Source organism: Vombatus ursinus, unplaced genomic scaffold, assembly GCF_900497805.2.
Source record: "Vombatus ursinus unplaced genomic scaffold, bare-nosed wombat genome assembly UNPS02014786.1, whole genome shotgun sequence".
Lineage (NCBI taxonomy): Eukaryota > Metazoa > Chordata > Mammalia > Diprotodontia > Vombatidae > Vombatus > Vombatus ursinus.
In genome coordinates this window covers 7,382,587-7,407,444 of record NW_020954564.1, presented here as the reverse complement: position 1 = coordinate 7,407,444, position 24,858 = coordinate 7,382,587, and the positions used below count along the sequence as shown (strand labels likewise).

The 24,858-nt window shown below is 38.2% G+C and overlaps 1 protein-coding gene across 1 annotated transcript in view; it reads left to right on the top strand.

The window, feature by feature from the left end:
- LOC114047136 (BMP/retinoic acid-inducible neural-specific protein 1) overlaps nt 1-24,858 on the top strand; it is a 168,211-nt gene that overhangs the window by 41,904 nt on the left and 101,449 nt on the right. The window contains exon 2 of the mRNA XM_027867891.1: nt 6,891-7,158. Coding sequence (XP_027723692.1) covers nt 6,941-7,158 — 218 coding nt within the window. The 5' untranslated portion in view covers nt 6,891-6,940. The remainder of the gene's footprint in view (nt 1-6,890; nt 7,159-24,858) is intronic.

The window sequence follows — 24,858 nt, the reverse complement described above, 5'->3', positions numbered from 1 at the left end:
CAACAATCTCTTCAATAATAGATTTTGAAATTTTCCCAGGAATTCACATAAAGCTCACTGGCTTATATTTTAGGTTACATTCATTTCCATTATTTTTTCTAAAATATTTGGGACACCTGTCCTTTTCCAATCCTGTTATACTTCTATTCCAAATAGCTTTCTTTTTAATATATTTCATTGACAATTTATTTTTACATTGCCTAAATTTTCCCTGTGTGTTCTTTCTCTTCTATCCTCTAAGAAAACCATCTATTATAATAAATATTAAGTAAAAAAAAGAAAAGAAAAGAAATAAGAAAACAAAATCAGTAAATTCATCAGTACATTAAAAAAAACCTCGAATATCATAAGCAATGTTCCAAACCCATTCTTCATCCCATTCCTCCTGCAATTGATTGAAGATATCCTCTCACATCTCTTCATTGGTTCCAAGTTTGCTCTTTGTAATTTTGCAACATTTTTTTTTCATTTTGTAGTTGTACTTTGCATCTACATGGTTTTAGTCATTATGTGTATTGTTTTCTTGTCTCTACTTAGTTGATTTAGCATCAGTTCATGTGAGTCTTTCCATGCTTCTTTGTATTTATCATATTAGTTGCTTCTTATAGAACAGTAATATTCCATTGCATTCATTTATCACAGTTTGTTTCACCATTGCCCAATTGGTGGGCACCTACTTTGTTTCTATTTCTTTGCTACACCAAAAAAAATAATGTTACTTCTCCAGAGTCTTTCAAAGATCACTGACAGTGACTTAGCAATCATATCTTCCAGTTTTTTCAGTGTTTGTAGAGATAGTTCATTTGGAACTGGTAACTTGAATTCAAAGACAGATAAATGCTGTTACTTTTTTCCAATTAACCTTAGGTATCAATTTCACATTTGACATTTTTATTCTCCCATTTTCAATCCAAAAAGTATTCTTCCTGGTAGAGAAAATAGAAATAAAACAAAAAAGTTAATCAACTCTTCTTTCTCTGTGTCATCAGTTATTATTGTTCCATGTGCCCTGAGAAATGACCTTATCCTTTCTTTCTGTCTCTCTGTCTCTCTTTCTACCTGCCTGCCTTTCTGCTTATTTATCTGTCTATCCATCCATCCATCTATATATCTATGTATCTATCTGTCTGTCTATTTATCTAATGTTACATAATATTTAGCTTTTTTTTGAGCTTTGAAATACAAGAAATAGTCTTAATGTGATCTCCTCATGCCATTGTTGTGATCTTCTATCACCTTCCATCCATTTTTATCATCTCCTGCATGTTTTTCCCCTCAAATATAAGTTGACTGGATAGTTCACTGTGCATATGTATTGGTGTGTGTGCACACCACCCTCTTCCCTTCTTCATTGGAATCCTTTCTCTTCATTTCACAATTTTGTTTGTGACAGTTCATCCCTCTTGACATGACTTCTCCTTATAAAATTTTAGTCAATCAATCAGTTGTCAATTAGTCAATCAACTACATATCCTTTCTCTGAACCCTTTGAAATTTGCTTTCCCCAAATCTAGGGTGCATACTACTGTTACTATTACTTCTGTAATGATAATAATAAAAACAACAACAACAACAATATAGTATTTATATGGTGTTTAATATGTGTCAGGTCCTGTGCTAAGAACTTTAAAAAAATATTATCTTATTTAATATTCACAATAACCTGGGGGGTATGTGCTATTGTTATCTCCATTATATAGGTGAGGAAACTGAGGCAACCAGAGGTTAGTTGACTTGCCTAAAGACATACAGCTAGTAAATGTCTAAGCCTTGATTTCAACTCAGGTCTTCCTGATTCTAGGCCCAGTGCTCTATTCATTGCATGACTTAGTTGTCTCTAGCCATACTAGACTATGGATGGCTTTCAGTCATTCTTAGAATGACATATTGTATGATAAAGTGGTCATTTCTTTAAACCATACAAACCATCATGACACTTCAAAGAAGATGAAAGTTGAAACATCCATTAAGTCCAATTTGTAACTAAAAAAGAACCTCCCAATAGCACACACCCACCAAAATGTCATCTAGACTTCACTTAAAGAACTCCAAGGAGGATGTAGTCACATACTAAGGCAATCAATTCTATTTCAGGATAGCTCTAATTGCTAGGAAGATTTTCTTTAGACCTCTTTGCAGTTTCTACCCATTGTTCCTAAATCTCTCCTTTTGGGTCAAATAGAGCAAATCTACTCCCTCTTCCACAAATATATCTTCTAAATGTTTGAAGATAGATATCATGTCCCCTATGAACCTATTCTTCTCCAGGTTAATCATATTTAGTTACTTCTATCAATTTTACTGTGGGATGGACTAATTCTGCTTGTCCTCCTTGATATTTTCTTCTTTATTTATGACCTTTCTAAAATGTGGTGACTAGAACTTAATACTGTACGTGTGGTCCAACCAGGGCAGATCACAGTGGGACAAAAAGGTCTTTATTCCTTGGAATCTATTCCTTGGAATGTCACCTAATATTGTATTTGCTTTTTGGCTACCACTTTTTATTGCTGACTCAAATTGAATCTGAAGTTCACAGTAACCTCCAGATCTTTTTCAGATAAACTACTGCCCAGTTATGCTTCCCACATCTTGTGTTTGTGAAATAGTGTTTTGTTTTGTATTTTTGTCCAAGCACTTACACTTGGTTTATATTATTTTTTTTACATCTTATTTTATAAGATTCAGCCTCATATCTTAGCCTCTCAAGTTATTGTTTGGATCTTGATTCTGCTCTCTGGTGTGACTAGTTAACCTACCTTGCTTTGTGTGTCATCTGAAAATGTATTGAATATGCCTTTATTCCTTTTATGCAAATCATTGATAAAAATATTGTTTTTTTGTTTTTTTTTTTTCAGGCAATTGGGGTTAAGTGACTTGCCCAGGGTCACACAGGTAGTTAGTTACAAGTGTTTGGTCTGAGGCCAGGTTTGAACTCAGGTCCTCCTGACTTCAGGGCCAGTGCTCTATCCACTGCGCCACCTAGCTACCCCTATTGATAAAAATATTCAACAGCATAAATCTAATCATAGGTCGCTAAAATTTTATACTGGTGGCCTCTGTCCAAGGTCATTGATTCATAGATCTAATTCTGGAAAAGATCTCAGGGGCTATCTAGTCTGACCCTTTTATTTTGCAAATGAGGAAACTGACCTATAGAGGTTAAGAAACTTGCCCAAGTTCAGACAGGTAGTAAACCTTAGGGGGAATACTTGAACTTAGGTCCTCTACTTGGCTACACAGCAGAGAGAGATTGCTCCATTGAGCTTAGTTCAAATCCATCTAATTGTACTATCAGATTACATCTCTCTATCTTTACCATTAGAATAACAAGAAACTTTATCAAATGCCTCACTAACATCTAAGCAAAGTATATCAACAGTAGTAGAACAAGGCACAAAGCACTGACTATAGAATCAGAGGATTCTATCTATGGATGACTCATCTATTCATGCTTATTAGCTGTGAGATCTTGAACAAGTCACTTAATCTTTCTGGGCATCAGTTTCCTCTTCTGTAGAATTAAAAAAAAAAAGGATTGAACACATGCCATTGAAGGTCCCTTCCAACTACTGATCAATGATATAATCTTTAGATTTAGGAATGCTTCCTCCCCCCAAAAATGTGATATTTTTTCATTCAACAAGCAGTTACAAAAAACCTACTATGTGTCACAAATTGTGCTAAACATTTGGCAAAAAAAAAAGTGAAATAATTGCCTCCCTCAAAGAGTGTATGTATAAATAGATAAATGTAAATATAGATAATAAAATAGCTACAAATTATTTATATGTGTGTCTGGGTGGGAGAAGCACTAGTTGACTGGGGATCAAGAAAGGCCTCATGTAAAAAGTGGTGAATGAGCTAAATTTTGATGGTATCTTCAAGGTTAGGGTTAGATGTGAGAGTGGAGTAGATTGCAAGAATGAAGGTCAGCTAGTGCAAAGGCACACAGACAGGGGTTGGAGTGTTCTCTATGAGGAACAATAAAAAGGTACGTCCCATTGCTTTGGGGCCATGACTTTCTTCTAACTTCAAAAATAGCCCATGTCTTTCTTCTCACACAGGTCCTTAATGATTTTTAATGTAACTCCTTGCATAACAGTCATCTGTAATACTATGCTGCATCTAGTTAATCCAACTTGCATCTTTTTTGTTGCTCTTTGGATCATTGGAAATTGTGAATTTTCTAAGATTATGGTTTTCCATGATTTAGCTCCCAATAGCCTTACCAGGATGTTGTTAAAAAGATGAGTTTTTGAAACAGGAAGCACCTTAGGGTCATTGAAACCCCTGAACAATTTTCACTATGTTTTCTAGAAGAGGGCCTTGGGCAGAGGAAATGATTTTTGTTTAACTGAATTAGCGCCACAGAGAATAATATCATTTTTGAAAAAATGATCATGTTCTCAATTTGTTCATCTGTTAAATTAAGGTTAAATTAAGGAACTTCTAGCTAATGGCTTAACCAAAAGGAGTGACTCATGGTGGGTAGGATTTAAGACAGTGACAGGTTAGTGCAAAAGACAAGCTTTTCAATAATACTCAACAATGCATAAAAAATATTGCACATTTGCCTGTGGTAGCATTGCTTCCGTCCCAAAGAAATGATTATTTTAATTTTGAAATTAATTTCTTCTCAATACTTTAAATTTTTAAACTTTATTATGTCCTAAATCCTAATATTCTATCTTACATTCTAGCAATTTATATTCTCAAGTCCTTTTCAGCACTGACCTATGGTCCTATAATTCTATGACTGATGCGTCATACACTTCTCCTTCCCCTTCTTTCATGCATGCTGAATGCACACTTCTGGGTCATAGCCACATATAGACATTTCTCCACCAACACCCACATTGACATACTTTTTAATACTGTGCATATAGCTTGACACTTCCTCGAATACATGAAATGATCTGGATTCTGTCGTTTTGTAAATACCTTCATTATAAAGCCTTCACGTGGAGACACGCAGGCATGACATGCACACAGCATCCATCTGCCTCATCACCCATGAAAGATAGTTCATGTTGGAGTGACCCACAAGATTCTCAGGATTATCTTTATTCAACCCATTTCTAGCTCAGGTGAAGTCTAGTAAACTGTTTTGGCAGTTTGGAAACTGAATTGCTAAGGTTCTGTGCTCTATGAAGCCTACTTGGAGTAGACTCTAAACAAAATTTCAGAATCTACTTTCTTTTTTCCTTAATTTCCTCACCCCACTCCTAACTATGTGTCATTTCTCAATACTTGGAATTAGAGCTTGCATTGAAAAGTGAATTTCTGTAGCAAACCATAAAAAACAGTACAGTTGAGCTTGGTGGTATAAAGGTAGGATGGGGATGAAATCCATTTAAGCAGGAAAGACAAATCCCCCATTTATTCCCCTCCTCTTAGGCAGGGCTCCTCCTGCTATTGGGGAAAAAAAGAACCATTTTATTACTAACAATAATTCACATGCCTATATCATGTTGCAGACCACAAAAACACTTTCCTCACAAAATCCCATTTGCAGAAGGGGAAATTAAGGCTCAGAAAGATTTAGAGGTTTGCCCATAGCCACAGTCTTGAGAAGAGGCAGAGATGGAACTAGACCTGATTTTTTTTTAACAGTGTTCAGTCTTCTCCCCACTTTCTCTCTTAAAAGCCTGTTCCTCTCCTCTCTTCGCTTCCCTTCATAATGGCTTCAAACACAAATATTAATCTATCTTAAGAAAATAAATTCATAGTAGTGAAGCTGAAGGGAGGTGGGGAAAAGAAAGGAAAGTCTGCTGAAGACCTAAGACCCTGATGTTGATGAGAATTTCTCCAGCGTTACAGCTCGGCCATCTTGTCCATCACCCTCATTTTATAGCTGAGAAAACTGATTCTCAGAGAGGGAATGGGGATGGGGAACCTGCAGCTTCAAGGCCACGTGACCCTCTAGGTGCTCAAGTGTGTCCTTTTGACTGAGTCCAAGTTTTATAGAACAAATCCATTTATTAAGGGGATTTGTCCTGTGAAGTTTGGATTCAGTCAAAGGGCTGCACTTGAGCACCTATAGGGTCACATGTGTCCTTGAGGCTGCAAGCTCCCCACCCCTGGTATAATGGATAGCTATCTAGCCTTGGAGTTATTAAGGCATCTTGGGTGCATGTCCTATCTCTGACACACACTGGGTGCATGATCCTTGGCCAGTCATTTAACCTCTCAGTGGTCTAGGAAATACTTAAAGTTTGTTGCCTGCAGAAAAGTTAACCCGTCTTCACTGGTAGAATGCATTTCCTTACAAACAATGAACACCAATATAACAATTAAAAAAAAGTGATACCTTGATATGGGAAGTAGAACCAGGATTAGAACCCACTGGTTCCTGATGATAGGATATTGCTAATGTTACTCTGTTGCCTCTCATGCTTCCATTGCTGGCTACCCACTCTCCAATCTTTTCTGCTCCCCCTAGGATAATAACAGAATCTATTAGTTAATGAGAATTGATTAAACACTTACTATTTGCCAGGCATTGAAAAAAAAGCTGCATGTCTCAGAGAACCATTGTGCATTTAGGATTGAGGAAGAATCAGTTCTTCTTTCTGGGCCCCAAATTCCCCATATATAAAATGGGAGAATGCTCTGATATCCTTTCTGGCTTTAATATACTATTCTCTATCCTAAATTTTAATCTTCTAGGTTTACTCCGGTTTGAACACCCTTGAACACTCTATTCTAACATTCTACGATCTCAGGTTTCTTCCAGGGAAAGGACCTTCTAATACTCTATAATTATTTGGATAATTTGTATGCTCACTGTATCTTTTCCTACATATTAACCATTATTCTCCTCTCTCCTTCTCCTTCCTCCCTCCCCCAACCTCTTCTTTTTATCATTCCCCTCCTTTTCTTCACAGGACTCCACAGAATGGAGCAAGAATGAGAGGAATAAGGCAGACAGAAAAGCATGAACTGGAGGTTTGTTGAGTTCATCTACTTCCTGTTTATATGGGACCATATAACAGTGCAGCCCTCCCACCAGGAAACAGCTGTTACCAACCAACATGTCTCCAAGGAATTTGATTGGCTTATTTCAGACAGGGGACCTTTCCATCACTCCCGGAGCTACCTATCCTTTGTGGAAAGACACCGTCAAGGATTTACAACCCGATATAAAATATACAGGTATGTCCTGAGCTGAACTGGATTCTAGTGAGTCCTTGCTTTCAGTTATTAGTCTGCTTGAGTGGGCCAAACTTTGCCTTAGGTATTGTTTTAGAAAGCAGTCCCAAGCAAAGTCATCACAGACCTTCCACAGAATGGAAATAACGTTCAGCCTCTTGGCTCAGCAGCAAGAAGCAGCTTTAAGATACTAGATATGGTACTTGGCAAGTATTCACAGGCACCTGAATTCAGACAGAAAGCAGTCCACACACTGATAAACAAGTTGGGATAATCAATAGATATAATAATAGTTTCCATTTCTATAGCACTTGAAGGTTTGTAAAACACTCTCCCAACAGCAGCCCAGGGGATTAGATGGTATAAGGATAATGCTTCCCATTTTATAGATGAGAAAACAGATTTTGAGAGGGGAAAAGAGACTTGCCCGTGGTCACAGTAGGTCATTGGTAGATCTGGGATTCAATCCCTCATCTTCTTATTCCAGGCTGGAAGTTGGAGAGGGATAGTATGAATATGAGTAAAAGGAAAAACAAAAAAACAAAATATGGTATGGAAGCAGGGGAGAGGTAGGAAAATTCAGTGCCTAGAGGGTACTGACAGGAAAAGTGATTGGTCAGTGGTCGCACAGCTAATATGTGTCACTGGCAAGACTTGAACCTTGCCTCTCCTGATTCCAATTCTACCCTTCTGTAAACTATGCTAAACAGCCTCTGCTCTAAAATATTTATAAGGTAAAAATATTCTTTATCTTAGCCAATAGTTAAGTTCCTCCACAGCCTACCTTCCACTTATCTTTCCAGTTTTATTTATTTTGTTCACATGTGTTTATTCTAGACTCTAGCCAAACTAGACTGCTAATATTTCCCAATCTCATCTCCCTGTCTCTCTCTGTCTCTCTGTCTCTGTCTCTCTGTCTCTCTCAGTCTCTGTCTCTATCTCTCTTTATCTCTCTCTTTCTGTCTCTGTCTCTCATCTTCAAAAATCTGGTCAATTTGTTACCCATGTGTATATTATTCTCCTTTCATCTCTACCTGCGAAGTCCTTGCATCCTTCAAGGTCAGATTTAGGACTCACTTCCTCCATGAAGTCTTTCCTAGTTCTACCTACACGAAAGTGATCTCTCTTCTTGTTTTCCTAGAGCACATTATTTGGAACTTTCCTTTGTCCCTATCATACTACCCTTTATATTATGCTTATGTATAGACTGTAGTCTGCTTATTAGACTGTAAGCCCCTTGAAGGCAGGAACTATGTCCCTTTTGTATAACCAATACCCACCCAATACATAATGCATAACCAGCATAGAAAGCAGTGTCTTGCACATGGAGTAGGTGCTCAACGTTTCTTAAAACTGATTTCAGTCCCAAACCAATACACCTTCTATATCCTCAAAATCCTCTTCCTAAAAATAGACTCCCCATAGAACATCATTATATTGAGAGGTCTGCATGCATAAGCAAAACACGGAGGCTTTTGACAAGAGAATGCCGGTATCAGTGAGCTGTTCTGAGTGTGAGGGCTAGAATGAAGCCCAAACATTGAAATTTGGAGTGAATGAGGAAAAAGTGAATTTGTGGCATATCTAGTTGGGATTCGCTAAACCCGTACACATTAATAAGAATGCCTTGATTGAAAGTACAATGTAATGTCCATATGCTTTAACTAATACAGTTTATATATGCATGTGCCCTCTATTAAATATACACTATTATATGTGAAGGAAGCCCCATCTAAGCCAAGTTTCTAGAGGAATTTGGTATTTTCTCTATAAAAAGGATAATGCTGAGTTCAAATGTGGCCTCAGACACTTACTAGCTGTTTGACCCTGGGCAAGTCACTTAACCCCAGTTGCCTAAAAAATAAAAATATATAAAGATAGTGAATTAAAATTTGTTCTCTTCAAATATGTGAAAAAGTAACATGTGGAAGAGGCTTATTCTGTCCAAATTCAGAGGGACCTTTGAGTAGAAGTTATAGGGAGGCATATCTTGGCTAAATGTGGGGAACATGATCATTCCTAATAATTTGAACTGTTCCACAAAGAAATGGATTGTGTTGATAGATAGTGAGCTCCCTGTCACTAGATTACTAGCAGTCTTTTGAACCCCCAATACCCTGAAATATGTAAGCTGGACAATATCACTGTAGAGAAGATTCATCTGTCCTGCTAGGATTTGGCCCTTTCAACTAAGGATTCTATGGGTCAATTAATAGATGTGGTAATATTGTTTGTCATAATGAAGGCAGCCTTGTATAGGGGAAAGCACTGGTTCTAGAGTTAAAGGACCTGGATTCAAATCTTGGTTGTGTCATTTACTGCATGTGTGTTGTCCAACAAGTCCTTTCCCTTCTCTGGTTCTCAGCTTCCTCCTCCATAAAAACAAGAGGGTCAGACTAGATAATCTTTAAGTCCTCTTCTGGGTCTGAGATTATGTGATTCTATAATCTTTTTTTTTAAAGTATATATATTCTTTTCTGAGAGTGATTACCTTCTGTTAGAGCATGTCCACGAATGAGATTAAGATGATTTATTTCGACCTGTGTGAACTAGGCAAACCTCCGTTTCCTCTTCAAATCTTATACTCCCGAGTCTCACCAAAGGGCATGAATGGTCACAAGAAAATCTAGATACAAAACTGTGAATGGTCCTGTGCCCTTCCATCCTCATGCTTAGAGAAAGTATGTGAAGAACAATGGTCACCAGATGGCAGCTTGGGAGTGATAGCATGGTATGTAGTGGGAGGTACCTGGCCACACAAACATGAAGGCTGGTCTGCATTGACCCATGGGCCGGGGAGGTATGGACCTCCCACTTTAGCATACAGAGTCCTCAGGCAGGTATCCAGAGCCATCATCTCATCCATGAATAAAACTAAGCAAACAACATTCTTACATGGACATGCTCATCAGAACCATAATAAATTGGCAATTTTTCCCTCTAACAACACCCGGTTTTGTTGAAATCCTGTAGCAAACTGTCCGATGTTTTCCCTCGGTGTTTTGCTGTGAGGTAACATGGACATAGCATATTAGAAGTGTGTCATTTGCATTGCAGACCTACAGAGATAAAGCCACTGCCAGAGTTGAGATGCACCATAAAGACCTACTATCATGAGCATCCCAAGCAATTGTTTCCACAACACCCAATTCCCCAGTGCTGGCCCACTGCAGGTCCTCCAGCTCTTGAGCATCGGGCCCATTAGTCGGAAGCACCTATATCCAACTCTCAGTCTGCCTGCACTAGGCCCAGAGGAATTCTGGGAGTTTCAGGAAGGGGCTGAGGACCAGACAGATCTCTTCCTTCGGCATAATCAGAGTAATATCCATGGCTCATGCATATGCAGGGGTGGCTCTCTCTAGCTCTCTTTTTCTTCTCACTGAGTCACTGTGGGAAGGGAGGGAAAGAAGGAATCAATGCCAAGGACTGCAATGAGAACCTTTTAAATTAAAATCCCAGCATCCCATTCTGCTGCATGTTGCTTCACAGAGAGATAATCATAGTAATAACCACACATCCCTGAAACTCAGGGTGAACATAGTGAATGGAAGCCTGCTGTCCCATCAGAGGGTTTTGTCCTCACTTTGAAGGGATGGAGTCCATGGGAAATGTGACACTTCTTTGGCCTGGAAGGAGAGGACATATTCACTTCATAGGAAGGAGAAGGCCCTTACTCACTTTCACATTCCACTTAGGCTTTCCAGTGAAGGGTGTTTCTAGTAGGTCATTTCTATTTTATGAGAGTTAGGAGTCATCTATCTTCATTTCAAGGTGAGCTTTTTCAGAGTGCTTAGAGCTGTATAAGATCTTACAGGTCAGCTAGTCTTTCTCCTTCCTGACATTTTACAGATGAGGAAACTGAGAACTAGAGAGTAAGCTGACTTGCCTAAGGTCACACAGGTGACAGAGTCAGACTTGGACCTGAGTCTTCTGCTTACAAACTGTGTACTTTAATCTGAAACACACATCTATCTTAAACAACATAATAAACTTTAAAGCACTATATAAATGTAAATAATCATTTTTGTTGTTATTAAGAATGACAATAAAGTAGAAAGAAACTTTAGAATATGTAATGTTAGAGCAGGAGGGCACTTTAGAACTTGGAATGTCAAACAAAACAAACCACATAGAATTTTAGGGCTGGAAGGGACCTTAGGACTTAAAATATTTGTTAGGAAATACACTAGAACCAGAATATTAGACTACAGAACACAAGAAATGTTAGAGCTGTACAGGGATTTAGCACATAGACTATTAGATCATAGAATTTTAGAGACCTCTGAGATTATCTATCCCAATGCCTTTAATTTATATATAAGGAAACCGATGCCTATTGGAGGGGGTATTTATAAAATGCTTACTATGTGTGAGGCACTGTGCTAAGCACTTTACAAATATTATCTCATTTGATTTTCACAATAATCCTTTGAGATAGTTGCTGTTATTAGCCCTAATTTATGGTTGGAGAAACTAAGGCAAACAGAAATAAAGTGCCTAGCTTAGGGGCACACAGCTAATTTCTGAGGCTGGATTTGAACTCAGGCCTTCTTGACTCCAGACACCATTCTCTATCCACTTAGTTGCCTCCATAAAGATGTGACAACTTGCCAAGGTCCCACAAAAACCATTTTCTGTGTGTGTTCCTTCTTTCTTTAAAAAGTCATTTATTTATTTTAACATTCATTTTTTTTAAATTGAATTCCAAATTCTCTCTCTCCCTCCCTCCTCTCCTCTATCCATTGAGAAGACAAGCAATATGATATCAATTATATGTGCCAAATCAGAGAAAACATATTTTCATATTAACCATGTAGCAAAACAAAAAAAGTAAATAAAACAACCAAAAAACCCAAAAACAATAAAAATCAAGAAAGATAAAGAAAGTGAGAAAAGTCTGTTTCAATTAGCACTCAGAGTGTGTGCATTCTACTATGTCATGCTACCATACTTATTCCTGAAAAGTTACTTGCAAATCAAATCTCTGTATATCTAGTCTGCTTTTCCTACTGTCTTACATGCATCAAAGAGATATTCCAACTTCATTTCTGACCTGATTTTTAATTGATTCTTAGTGTTTTGGTTTTCCAGTTTCTCTGACTACTGGATTCTCTAAGCAATTATTTAAATGGACCCGGGGGGACAAAACTTAATATTTAAATGTAGTCATTTTGTATTATAAACAATCATCGTCATGTTGATATGCTTCTCAAATTCTGAAACTTGAATATTTCTGTAAGGGCGACAGAGGTGATAAGCTTTTGTATAGTCCTACCATGTGCGAGGCACTGAGCTAAGTACTTTTAATGAATATTCTCTTCTTTGATCCTCACAGCAACCCTTGCAAGGTAGATGCTTTTATTTTCCTCATTTTACTGTTGAGGAAACTGTGGCAAACAAAAGTTAAGACACAGCTGGGAGGTGTCTGAGACTAGATTTTAACTTAGGCCCTCCTGACTCAGGCCTAGAATTCTATCCACTGAGCTACCAGCTGCCTCAAAGCTTTTTCCTATCATCTTCAGTCTTGTGATGTAGGTATTGAAAGTATTCTTATCCCTATTTTATGAATGAGCGACCTAAAGCTGAGTGGTGAAGTGATCTGCCCAAAATTATATAGCTAATAAGTGAGTAAGTGGATGAATCAGGATCCAGGATCCTAGGATTTAGAGCTAAAGGGGACCTCAGAGATCTAGTCTAGAGATTTGACTCCAAATCTAAAATGTAGCAAAGTAACAAAGCCAGGATTCAAACCCAAGCGCTCTGACTCTAGAAGGCATACTATTTCAAACTCTATATTCCAAAATCTGTCCTTTTGAGGGGGCTCAGGATGTTCTGGGTCCTTTTTTGTGTTCAGCTATTTTTCAGTTGTGTTTTACTCTTTGTGACCCCTTTTGCAGTTTTCTTGGCAAAAATTTTGGAGCAGTTTGCCATTTACTTCTCTGGTTCACTTTACAGATGAAGAGACTGAGGCAAACAGGGTTAAGTGACTTGCCCAAGGTCACACAGGTAGTAAGTGTCTGAGGCCAGATTCGAACTCAGGAAGTCTTCCTAACTCCAGGCCCAGCACTCTACCCACTGTACCACATAGGTGGGGATTAGGAGAGTTTTATTTCATGCCTCTACATTCAACCTAGGACTGAAGGGAAGAAAGAAGAGCTTCCAGCTATTGCTATGGAAGACCTAATGTTCTCATGCTTTCAATCGAGCTGGTGATTAAAACTGGAAGCATTCCCTCCCCTTTTGCTACCCCACCCTCATTTTTTTTTCTTTTTCCCTTATTTCATGCACATTGTCATAGTTGCCTCTTGGATTTAAAAATTCATTTCTGTTTTGGGGGAATTATTTTGTATGACTGTCACTTCCAATAACACATGCAATAAAGTTCTCCCTTGTAACAAATAAAAGCAGTTAAATAAAACACACCTGCACATTAACTGTGTCTGAGAGCGTAGGCAGCATTCCATTTCCATAGCTTGCTGCCTCTTTGTTAAGAGGAGGGAATTCTGCTTCATCCTCAGTCCTTTGGAGTCAAGATTGCATATTATATTAGTCTGAATTCTGATGTCTTTTAATATTGGTTTCCTGTGTGTTATTGTGGTCATTGTGTATATTGTTTTCTTTCCCTCTACCTCAATTAATACAAAACTTGTCATGAATCTTGTATTTGTATACATTTTATTCTATTGGGTTCATTTTATTTATTTATTTTTTAAAAAATTCAATTCAATTAAATGCATTTCAATGAACAAAAATCTGTTTTTGCTCCCTTGCCTCCCCCGCCCTTCACAATTGGGAGAAACAACAACAATAACAGCAGCAGCACCAGCAACAAGAATAACAACACCATACAAATATACATAGTCAAGCAAAACAAGTCCCCTTATTGTCCATATCCAAATGTATGTATTATCAATGGTGTGCTAGCAAATGTTTAACAACTGGCTCTCCAGACAGGAAAAAAAAAGCAGGCACAATGAACTTCTAAGTTTAATTTGCATTATTAGCATTTTCTCCAGCACTTTTTAAAGGCCCGAAGATCAACAAAGCAACATATCAATCCCTGATTTGCATATTTTACTGATTTCTAAGGTGCAAAAGCTCACATTGAAAATTTAGCAATTGTCCTAAGAGCTAGTATAAGGTGACTCCAGCGCACCCCTGGCTCTTTTTCTGTATCTTGAGTCTATTATCTGTGTGTCAGTAGGTGGGTAGCATGCTTTATCATGGATACTCTAGAATCTTGGTTGCTTTTTATCTCTTACTTCTCATTCAAGCTTGCTTTAATTGGTCATTTTAATTATTTAACTTAGTGGGAGTGAATAAAGCCACACATTGATATTTGCCCTGGGCATTACAGAGCCCATTTTTGGCCCTGATTGGAGAGGCAGAATTATATGCCAGAACAATGAACGGGGAGACAAAAACCTAAGATTTAGCATGATTATGCCCCTAATGTCTGAATGCCTTAGACAAGGAACTTAAATTCTTTGAGCCTCAGTTTTCTAATCTGTTAAAATGAGGAGGTTGGACTAGCTAAGTGTTATTTCCAGTTCTAAAATTCTATGTTCTGTAATTTTAACATTCTATTATTTTAGGTCCTAACATTCTCCTTTCAAAATTTCCTTCTACCTTTAATGTTCTTTGTTCTCTATTTAGTTCTCTGATTCTCTAATTGGCCACACTTCTGTAGATCTTTGTATGTCTATCCAAGACCATTACTCTAGTCTAGTGACCTGCATATATAAGGCAAAGTCAGCCTTCTTCATGAAACTCTTTATTCTTACTTAGGTCTAACTTCACCTAAAGGCTTATCCTTGAGAAGAATGGGAGATCTGGTTTCCTGTATTTTGTGTTACTCAACTATTTCTTTTGTTTTTCTTCTGATTCTTAATTTTGAAAAGTCCCCTCAATGTAAAGGAGATGACAACTTCAGCACCAAGGGCAGAACCATGAATAGTCAAAGACTTTAAAATGTAGCAGGAGGTGTTTGTGTTAGACCTAAAGTAGATAACTATTTTTTAAAAAAAGCACAGAAATGGTGTTCAGTAATGAAAGAGGTCATATAAGTCACATCATCGGTTTAGTCATTCATTTATGATGGTAGGCGCTTAGTCCAAATGACCTCCAGAAAGCCTGTTCAACCCTATGTTTCTAATAAACTATCAGAATAGAAGGTCTCTATATGTCCTCCATCATCTAGTGTTTGATTGAATCATATGCGTTTTCCACTTTGTGTAGACCTAGCTATGGAGAGCTTGCTGGCAAGTGGGTGGGTGTGCTGTGGATCATGATTTCTGTAGGAGGACCATCTCTGCTACAGAGAGGGTGTGTGGGTGAGTCTGCTCATGGTTTGTGAAGATCTCTAAATTTGGGAACACCTGTCTCTTTTCCATCAGGTCTTTGGGAGGTAAATCCTCCCTTTTCTTTAAAACTCCAGAGATGAAAGGCTCATTAGATAAGGGTTGCCCACCCCACATTCCCGCAGGGTCAGTATTAAGATTCAAGACAAGGCTATGAGAAATAGCATGCCGGTTCCCACATTGCTGGTCCTTATTGTTTGGGAGATACTTGCCAATCATGAGGGCTAGTGAGACAGGGAGGAAGCTCTGAGCATGATGATGCTAACACTTCCTTCTTATAACAGTAAGCAGCAGGGAGGCCATCGGGCTTAGCAGGTATGCTTAAGAAGAGATTTTTCCTTATTGAATCTATATACTTTGAACTTAGGAGAATCCTGGAAATGCAGGAGGTGCATTTGGTATAACTTGGAAGGAGACATGTACCAACAGGAGGTAGTATTAAAGAGAATTATAATTCTAGGGTTGTAGAGCTGTAAAGCACTGTAGGCTATAGTACGTAGGATGTTAGAGCTGGAAGAGACCTCAGGGATGGAGTTTGAGAAGAAATTGTTAGAGATGAAACTGAGGCCCAGAGAGTATAAATGACTTTTCCCAAATCACATAACAATTTAGTGACAGAACCAGGGCTGGAACTGAGGTCTACTGTCTCCTGTGTTTGTTACTATGGATCATCTAGCTGGATGCTACTAGTCTCCCTCTTTTTGTCCCTTGGAATAATCTAGGTGGTCCATGTGGATATCAGTATCTCTTCTTTGGGAAGAAAGTGGTTCTGGAGGAGAGTAGAAGAAGGTCCAAAAGAGAGAAAGAGAAATGAAGAGGTTTCTGATTTCATACATCTGTATGGCATCACTTCTTTAGTCTGAGGGGCATTCAAACTTTCAATGCTTATTGATTTATGCACCCAACCCACATACTCTAATTTGCAAGTGCCTCATTCATTAATCAGCCCAGGTGAGAGCAGCAGTCTGCAGTGTCTGGTCTTTCAGTTCACTCCTCAACATAAAATCTCAGGTTGACTTTGATCTCTAAAGCCCTTAGAGAGACTGGGGTCCTCTGGGACTGTTTTCACCCGAGTGCCATCACAGCAATCAGTATCATTTCAGGAGCGCTGACTTTTGCTTGCCTCAGAGGGTAGCTTCCTGTTTCATTCAGGGCCAGCATGGGGGAAGACAAGGCCCTTGAACACTCGTGTTAGCCTATACTTGATTGACAGGGCACAATTGCGTGTGGCATGTCAAGCTCTCCATGGGCCTCATATTACATCCTGCACCTGGGAGACAACACAGGTGGTTGAAGGAAGAAAGAGATAATATGAATGGTGCTGTGACCTGGATGATGTTACCCTCTCTGATAATCTGACCTCCTGCGGAGCAGGATATATACTGACCATCCAGACACTAAGTTTGAATTCCCTCCAGGACTCTGATAGAAGATAGCTCTTAAGACATAATAATGGCCTGAGGATGGCTTGATTTCAGAATATTATTTTAGGATAACAGTGAATGGTAGCTGTTATATTGACAAAGGGTAAAATATGAACCTATTCTATCTATTAGATGGTTAGAATGAATGTGTGAGGACAGTTGACCCAGACGAATTGACTGATGAAAGGATATGTTGTACTGCAACATAATGACTTCAATATACTTTTGATTTATAAAAATGCACTGAGAATGAGCCCTCAGTATACTCAACTGCAATCAGAAAAGCACGGATACACAGGGTTTTGTCCTGACATTCCAAATGTGAGAGTTGTGTAGTGGAAGGAAGCTCAGAAATTAGATTGAGAAGACCTGAGTTTGAGTCTTGTTTCTGTCAAGAACTTTCTTTGTAATCATGGGCCCTCTTAGTTTTCCCATCTGTAAGATGGAGATAATGATGTCTCCATCTGTAAGATAGAGGTAATGATCCATCTCAAGGTTTTGAGGAGGATACTTTATAAACTATCAAGTGCTATACAAATGTGAGCTATTATTATTACTTGGATATCCAACACTGTTTGGCACAATAAGAAGGGTACTATGAGGGTGAAATCAGGGCGGAAAAAAGAAGGGCAAAGAAAGTACAGAAATGTGTGGCACTGTGACAGTCAGTTAGTCAACTAGCACTTATTAGAAGCTTACTTACTATATGCCAAACACTTTGCTAGGCACTGGGAGTACAGATACAAGTAGAAAGAAAGACATTTCCTGTCCTCAAGAGCTTACATTCTAATCAATGGATAGGAGAGAGAGAAAGAGCTGGATTTGGAGTCAGTAAAACCTGAGTTCAAATTCTGCCTTTAGAGATTACCAGCTGTGCAATCTTGGACAAGTCATTTAAACTAAGTCCCAGTTTCATCATCTGTAAAATGAGAGGATGAACTAGAAGGCTGTTAAGATCCTTTCCAGGTCTAATTTTATGCTTAGGATTTTGTAAAGGACACAGTGCCAATTATAAGCAATATCCTTGTTGCAAAAACAATCTCAACTAACAGGACTGTCACATCCAGGCATTTGAATAATGCTACTTCATGGCATTTACCGGTTTTCAAAATCAATCTTCTCAAAACAGCTCTGTGAGGTAGGAGGTACAAATAATATTGTCCATTTTATAAAGGAAGAAACTGAGGCACAAAGTGGTAAAATGATTTGCCCATACAACTACCAGGTGGCAGGGCCAGAAGTTAAAGCCATATCTTCTGGTCCTCAGTGAAGTTATCTTTCTAGTACAGCACCCTGTTTCTTAAGTGGACTGAGGTGAATTGTAGGGTTATAAATACTGAGGTAGACATGGCCTCTTAGGCCACCTGGTATAACTGCCTCATTTCACAAATGTGGAAACCTAGACATAGGCAAAATAGGCAGCCTGCTTAAGGTCATGTAAGTGGTAAGTATCAGAAGCTGGATTTGAACTCAGGTCTTCTGATTCTATAGCTTTTGTTCTTTTACATTGTATGATATAAGAACCACATAGCACAAGCCTCACAGAAATGGATTGATGAAACAAAGTTAAAATATCCTGACCATGTGATTATTCCTGTTACTTTATCTAAATATATGTTTTCTAATACTTGTAAGTTAGGATGAAAACAAGAACATCAATTCAATAAGCATTCATTCTTTTGAACCAGAAGGAAATTGGAATTTCCTTTGCATCCAATCTCTGTCAAATTTGACATTTTGCAAAATCAATGGCAAAAAAAATATACCTGAGGGGATTATGATTTTGACCAGTTGTGAGTTATTAAGGACAACCAGTGTTCTGGAAGGGAAGGTGAATTTTGCATTCTGGTATCACTCCTCCTTATGAGTTCTAGTTGTTCAGACTTTTCATATTCTATTTCTGCACATTAATTTACTATTCCTAGTACCAGAAAGGTGCTCAGTCATCTAGAGGTGGGGTTTGGGTTAGTGCTGGTTGAAGCATCTTTTTTTTTTTAACAGGGTAAAATGTTCTGTGGGCATTGCTTCTTTCCAAGGCAAACACCTCATGTATCTATTTATGCAGAACTCAGAATCCTAAAAAAATAAATTAGTCACTAAAATTAAAAAAGACAAAACCTTCACCAACACTGACCTTGGAATCTGAAGATAATTTAGCTTTCATCTGTTCTTTTGATCTCCCAGGGAAAGCACACTTTTTTTTCAGAATCACTTTGCTCAAATATTCTTTTCCTGGAAATTTGTATAAATTGCTATTCCAAGGTGGATATTATAGTCATTGGATTGTAGAACAGAATGGGAGCTTGAATTTTCATCTGGGTCAATTCCTTTATCTTGTGGAGAAATATCTCACCTAAAATCTTTACAACATGATGCAGTGGAAAATGTGTTTAATTAGAGATGAAGAAACTTTGGCTCTAGTCCTGGTTCTCCCACAAATTGGCTGTGTCACCTTTGAAAAGTCACTTCCCCTCTCTGTGATTCTGTTTTCTCATCTGTAAAATGAGGTCAGACTTGTTGATCTCTTAAGGTCCTTTCCAGCTCTAACTTTCTATATTTCTAAGATCCCTTCCAGTTCTCATGCTCTATGACTTTATGCTTTATCTGTAACCATCCAGAAGGCATCAGTGAATGTTCTATTACTCTCTCTACCCTCTTGGTCAATTTCATTTCTTTTTGGACCCCAAATGTGGCCATTATCAGGGTCTTGGACTCTTATTTAAGATATAACTTTGAGCTGACCTTAGCCAGTTTACTCAACCTCTCTGAGCCTATCCCACTGCTTAGTGAAAAAAAAAAAAAGGATGTAATCAAATGCACTTCTAATTTCACTGGCCCTTGAAAAACTTTGATCTCTATAAAATGTCACTAATTAAGTAAAAAAAGATCCTTAATGCTAATTTCACATAATTTGCATAATAAATGTATTATTGTTGTTTTAAGACTTAAAGAACTCAGGAAGAACTTAACTTGGCTTTGTGACATTGAGACCCCCAATCTAGATATATCACAGTATAAAAGACAATTTTTGTCCTGAGCTATTTCTTCCATCTGACTTGGCTCTTTCTCCTGCTTCTGGGCTCAAATAGAGGGTACTATATACTTTGCCAATAACCTTGACCCTTGTCTTCTTGAAGGCAGCTAAGATTTAGTCTACAAGATCCTCAGATTTTTTTTCTACATAAACAAAAAACTCTGCTTTGCCTATAACCTTACCTGACCTTGGAGGGAGCAAAGGCTTTCACCCTCAATAGTTTTCCTAAAATAGGTATCTTGTAGTGGTAGCTTAAAGAAAGAAAAAAAAAAGGAAGAAAGAGCAGAAAAAAATCCCAGCACGTTTAAGCATAAGGAATTCTTTTGTTCTGGTGTAATTGGAAGGAGGATGGTGGGAAGGTACATGATGGTACCTTTTATGTCTTTCTATTTCTGGCTCCCCTATAATTCTCTTCCTTTTGGGGAAAACTATTCTCTAGCTGAGAATCACCCACTTGCCTCTGGGATACAGGGCCACCTCAAAGACGTTCACAGACATCTCAATTGCTTCCTAACATTCCTTTCACTGGGCACTGGGTTGTCAACAGCAACTTGAGAGTATGCCTCTAAAAATAATAGGTAGATGAAGTCAGGCTTTGATCCACATCTCCTGAGTAGTTGTAGGAAGCCCTTAACCTACATTTGTTGAATGGTCCCTGGGAATATAGCCAAGTTTTGATGGTAGGGGATTCATTAAATGGTACTCAGATATGACTGTTACTCTGAGGAGAACAGTAAGGTCATGTAACCAGTATTGTTGGAAATAAGAATGTTGTAGTCAGAAGATCATTGGATTAACAGTTTAAAGAAAAAATAATCTGGATTCGAGCCCTGGCTCTAGTAATTAATAGTTGTGTGATCTTAGGCAGACCATTTCATTTTTCTTGGCCTCAGTTTCCTTATTTTTAAAATGAGAAGGTGGAACTTGATAGCCTATAAAGTTCCTTTCAGTAATAATATTCTGTGATATTAAAATTCAAAGTCATCACAAAATGGTTTTAGGATCCTGTATTGCAAGAGACAGTGGTGGCTATTCAATGACAGGCCCAAATTTTGGAGGTAGGAGGAGGCAATTAGATATTTGGAAAAGCCATGTCCTCAAAAATCAGAAGATCTAGGCTCAAGTCCTCTGCCACCTTCCATCTATATGACTTTGGATAAATTGCTTAATAGCTCTGTCTCAGTCTCCTCAACGATAAAAAGAAAATAGTAATACCAAACCTACCTATTTCCCTAGGTCCTAGTGAGGCACAAATAAGAGAATGACAGTGATACAAACTTCTGTAGCACTTTGAGGTTCACAAGTGAACACAGGGTTGTCCTCACAGGGTTGTATTACTATGTGACAGGTAAGGTAAGTAGTGCAAGTATTATAATCCCCATTTTTCAGATGAGGACATTGAGGATGAGAGATATATAACCCTGGGCAAATCCATAATCTTGCTAAGATAAGGTTTATTATCTTTAAAATAGACCTGCTTGTGTTATTTTATTTTCTTTTAACATTTTTCTTGAGATCATTTTTTTATATTACCTTCATTTCCAAGTATATACTTCTTCCTTTCTTTACTGAACAAGTTATCCTACAGGACTGCTTTAAATAAAGTGCCTTATAAAAGTACTATGTAAATTCAGACTGCTATTATTGATATTACTACAACTATTATTGCTAAGCTTGATAATGTATTTGGCTTTTAAAATATTTTTATTAATGCCTTTTGCTGCATGTTACATTGGTTGAATATATCTCTCCTTTCTCCGTTACACAATGAGCCATGCCTTGAAATATTGGGGGGGGAGTGTGTATGGGAGAGAGAGAGAGAGCGCAGACATGGCATAAAGAAGAACCCTATCTGCTGTAGTCTTTTAGTATACAACTATGGAACCAAACAAGAACGTGGAGACACTGGAAAAAAACATAGTATAGTGCAGAGTTTTTTAAACTGGTCGTTGGTTGTTGTTGTTGTATGGATGAATGGGTATGTAGATGGATGGATAACTTGGATCCTTTTGGCAATTTGGTGAAGCCTATAAACCAGATAGGAATACAAAGGAAAACAATTACATTGAAATCCATTTATCAAAATATTAAAAACAAGTTCACAGATCTCAGGTTGACAATCCCTGGTATAGTAGAAGGAATTCCAGCTTTAGATGCAAAAACCCTGGATTCAAGTCCTGGCTCTGCTATCTCTGTGACCTTGACAAGTCACTTAAGCTCTTGGGCCTCAGTTTCCTCTTCTGTAAAATAAGAGAATTTGACTAGATGATCTGTAAGGTCCTTTCTAGCTATGAATCACATGATGATGTGACTTGCCCCAGGTCACATGGCTGTTAGATCCAGAATGCTAACATCCAGAGCTCAAACCCATGTTGCCTACCTCCCAGGTCAGTGGACAACTACCTCTCAAACATATATGAAAGTGCTTTGCAAACTGGAAAGTGCTCTCAAAATACAAGTGGTTATTCTAGACTTCCTCTGGGTGTTGCTGGAGTCTATACTGTGGGTGAAAAACAAAAGCTGCATGGGAGAATGCTTCTCTCTAAGGAGTAGTTCATATCCAGACTACAGAGGAGGTCAAATTGCAGGGAGTTGCAGGTTGTCTTTCTCACATTTGGCCTCAAAGAGTCTTGCACTGACATAATCATTCACAATGAATTATTTAGAGGAAGCTACAGTGAGGTTGGAGTTATTTGTCCTGGTTAAATGAATCCCATCAGGCGAGAAGGAAACAGTGGGGGTGGGGATGGGCAGAGAGAGACCTTCTATGTAAATTGCTCAGTGCACTTATATATCCTCCAACGTCCCATGACATGGCAATATAATATAAACTACACAAAATCCTAAGCCCTGTCAGTCTATCCACAACTCTCTCAGAGGCTGCAAAGAAAAGAAATACTTTGATTTTTTCTTAGTATTCAATGCCCTAGAAAGATTTGGAGTCAAAGGATCTGGTTCAAATCCCAACTTTGCTTCTTTCTTCCTAGGTGACCTTGGACACATCACTTTCCCTCTTTAGCATCAATTTTGTCATATGAAATTGAGAACATTGGACTAGAATTTATTCCACTAGATGATCTCTAAGGTGCCTTTTAGCCCTAAATATGATGACACCTATAGAAGCCTCTTATCTCCTGGTGCATTTATAAGATCAAAGATTTAAAACTGCAAGGGGCCTCAGACATCACTGAGTACCACTCTCTCATTTTATAGATAAAGAAACTAAGGCCCAGAGAAAGCAAATTACTTAGCCAAGGTGAAATAACTAGTGAACATCTCATATGAGGTTTGAACTCAGGTTTTCATCATTCCAAGCACTCTATCCATTATACTAAACACTGCTTCATTTTCTGTCTCTTTCTTTGTTTCTCTCCACACACAGATACACATACATACAAATAAAACACAAAGATATGTATATATGTATCTATACTTCAAAAGATCTGAGATATCCTCTGTCTTTATGTCAGCATTTCCTCTACACATCAGCAAATTGTCATGTAATATGGTCATGGACAAAACAATTCATTACCTGGTGACCAACCTTTCACTTAACTCAGATAAACTAACTAGTGAGTGGGTGATGGGCACACATTTTGTAGCCAGACATACTCTTTGAGAGCAAGGGATCATCTCTGTGTCACAGGGAGGAATCTGAGGACTTTGAAAGAGAGAAAAAGAGAGAGAGAGAGAAAGAGACAGAAAGACAGACAGACAGACACACACACACACACAGAAAGACAAAGAGACACAGAGAGAGACATAGAGAGACACAGGCAGAGAGACAGAGAGACACAGAGACAGAGAGAGATAGAAACAGAAAGTAGAAACAGAGAGAGACAGACACACACATACAGAGACAGAGACAGAGAGAGATAAAGACAAAGCCTGATGGAGACAAGGAGACAGACAGAGATAAGAAAAGTCAGAAAGACAGACATAGAGCCACAGAGAGAAAAGAAACTCGAACGAAGATACACAGAGAAACACACAAAGACAGAGAAGACCAGAGAGCCAGAGAGGGACAGAAAAACAGAGATCCAGAGACAGAGAATGTTTGTAGTGAATATTTCTCTACTTCTATGGAGAGTTTTCAGGTTACTTTTAGAGAGTAGGGAATAAATGACCATAGATATGATCCTTTTCTGAGAGAGAATAACTAGAGAATTTGATTCTCTGCCCTAATATATTTAGGATGCTTTTCCAGAAGTGGTCCCTCGAAATACAGTCTGTTTGATGATAGAAGAATCCTTAAGGGGAGACACAAACCACCACGTGAATTATTTAAAACTAAAGTGGCCCAAACCCTAGAGGCTGGAGTAAGGAAAAATCTAGTACAGCATCCTGGGAGAGTAGGATAGATGAATCAAATGAGTGTGATAACTCTTTGGTAGCTTTTATTTCTCTACACCTTTGATTTTCTCCAGGCTAACCTGAGTATGAAGAGGTTGATAATAAAATTATAGACTCCTATTTCTCAATTACGCACTGATCCTTTTTCTCTTTTTCTCTACCATTCTTCCTTTTGCCTTTGGATCTTCTCCAAGTCACACACCACATCAGGTCAGAAGATCTTGTCTTGGCTCAGTCACTAACACGTTGAATGGCTGTAGTTAAGTCACTTGACCTCCCTGGGTCTCACTTGGCCCATATGTAAAATAAAAGGAGTAAGTCTCTTCTAGTACTCACACTCTCTGTTCTGTCCCCTTTTCCAACTGTAGCATTCTATACTCTCTGTTCTTACAGTCTAGGGTCTATAGTCCCTTCTAGCTTTGGCTCCATATTCTAATATTCAATACTCAAAGGTCCCTTCCATCTCTAACATTCTGCATCCTATAAGTATCTTTCAAGTAAAACACTCTTTTTTTGTGTTTAACATTCTATC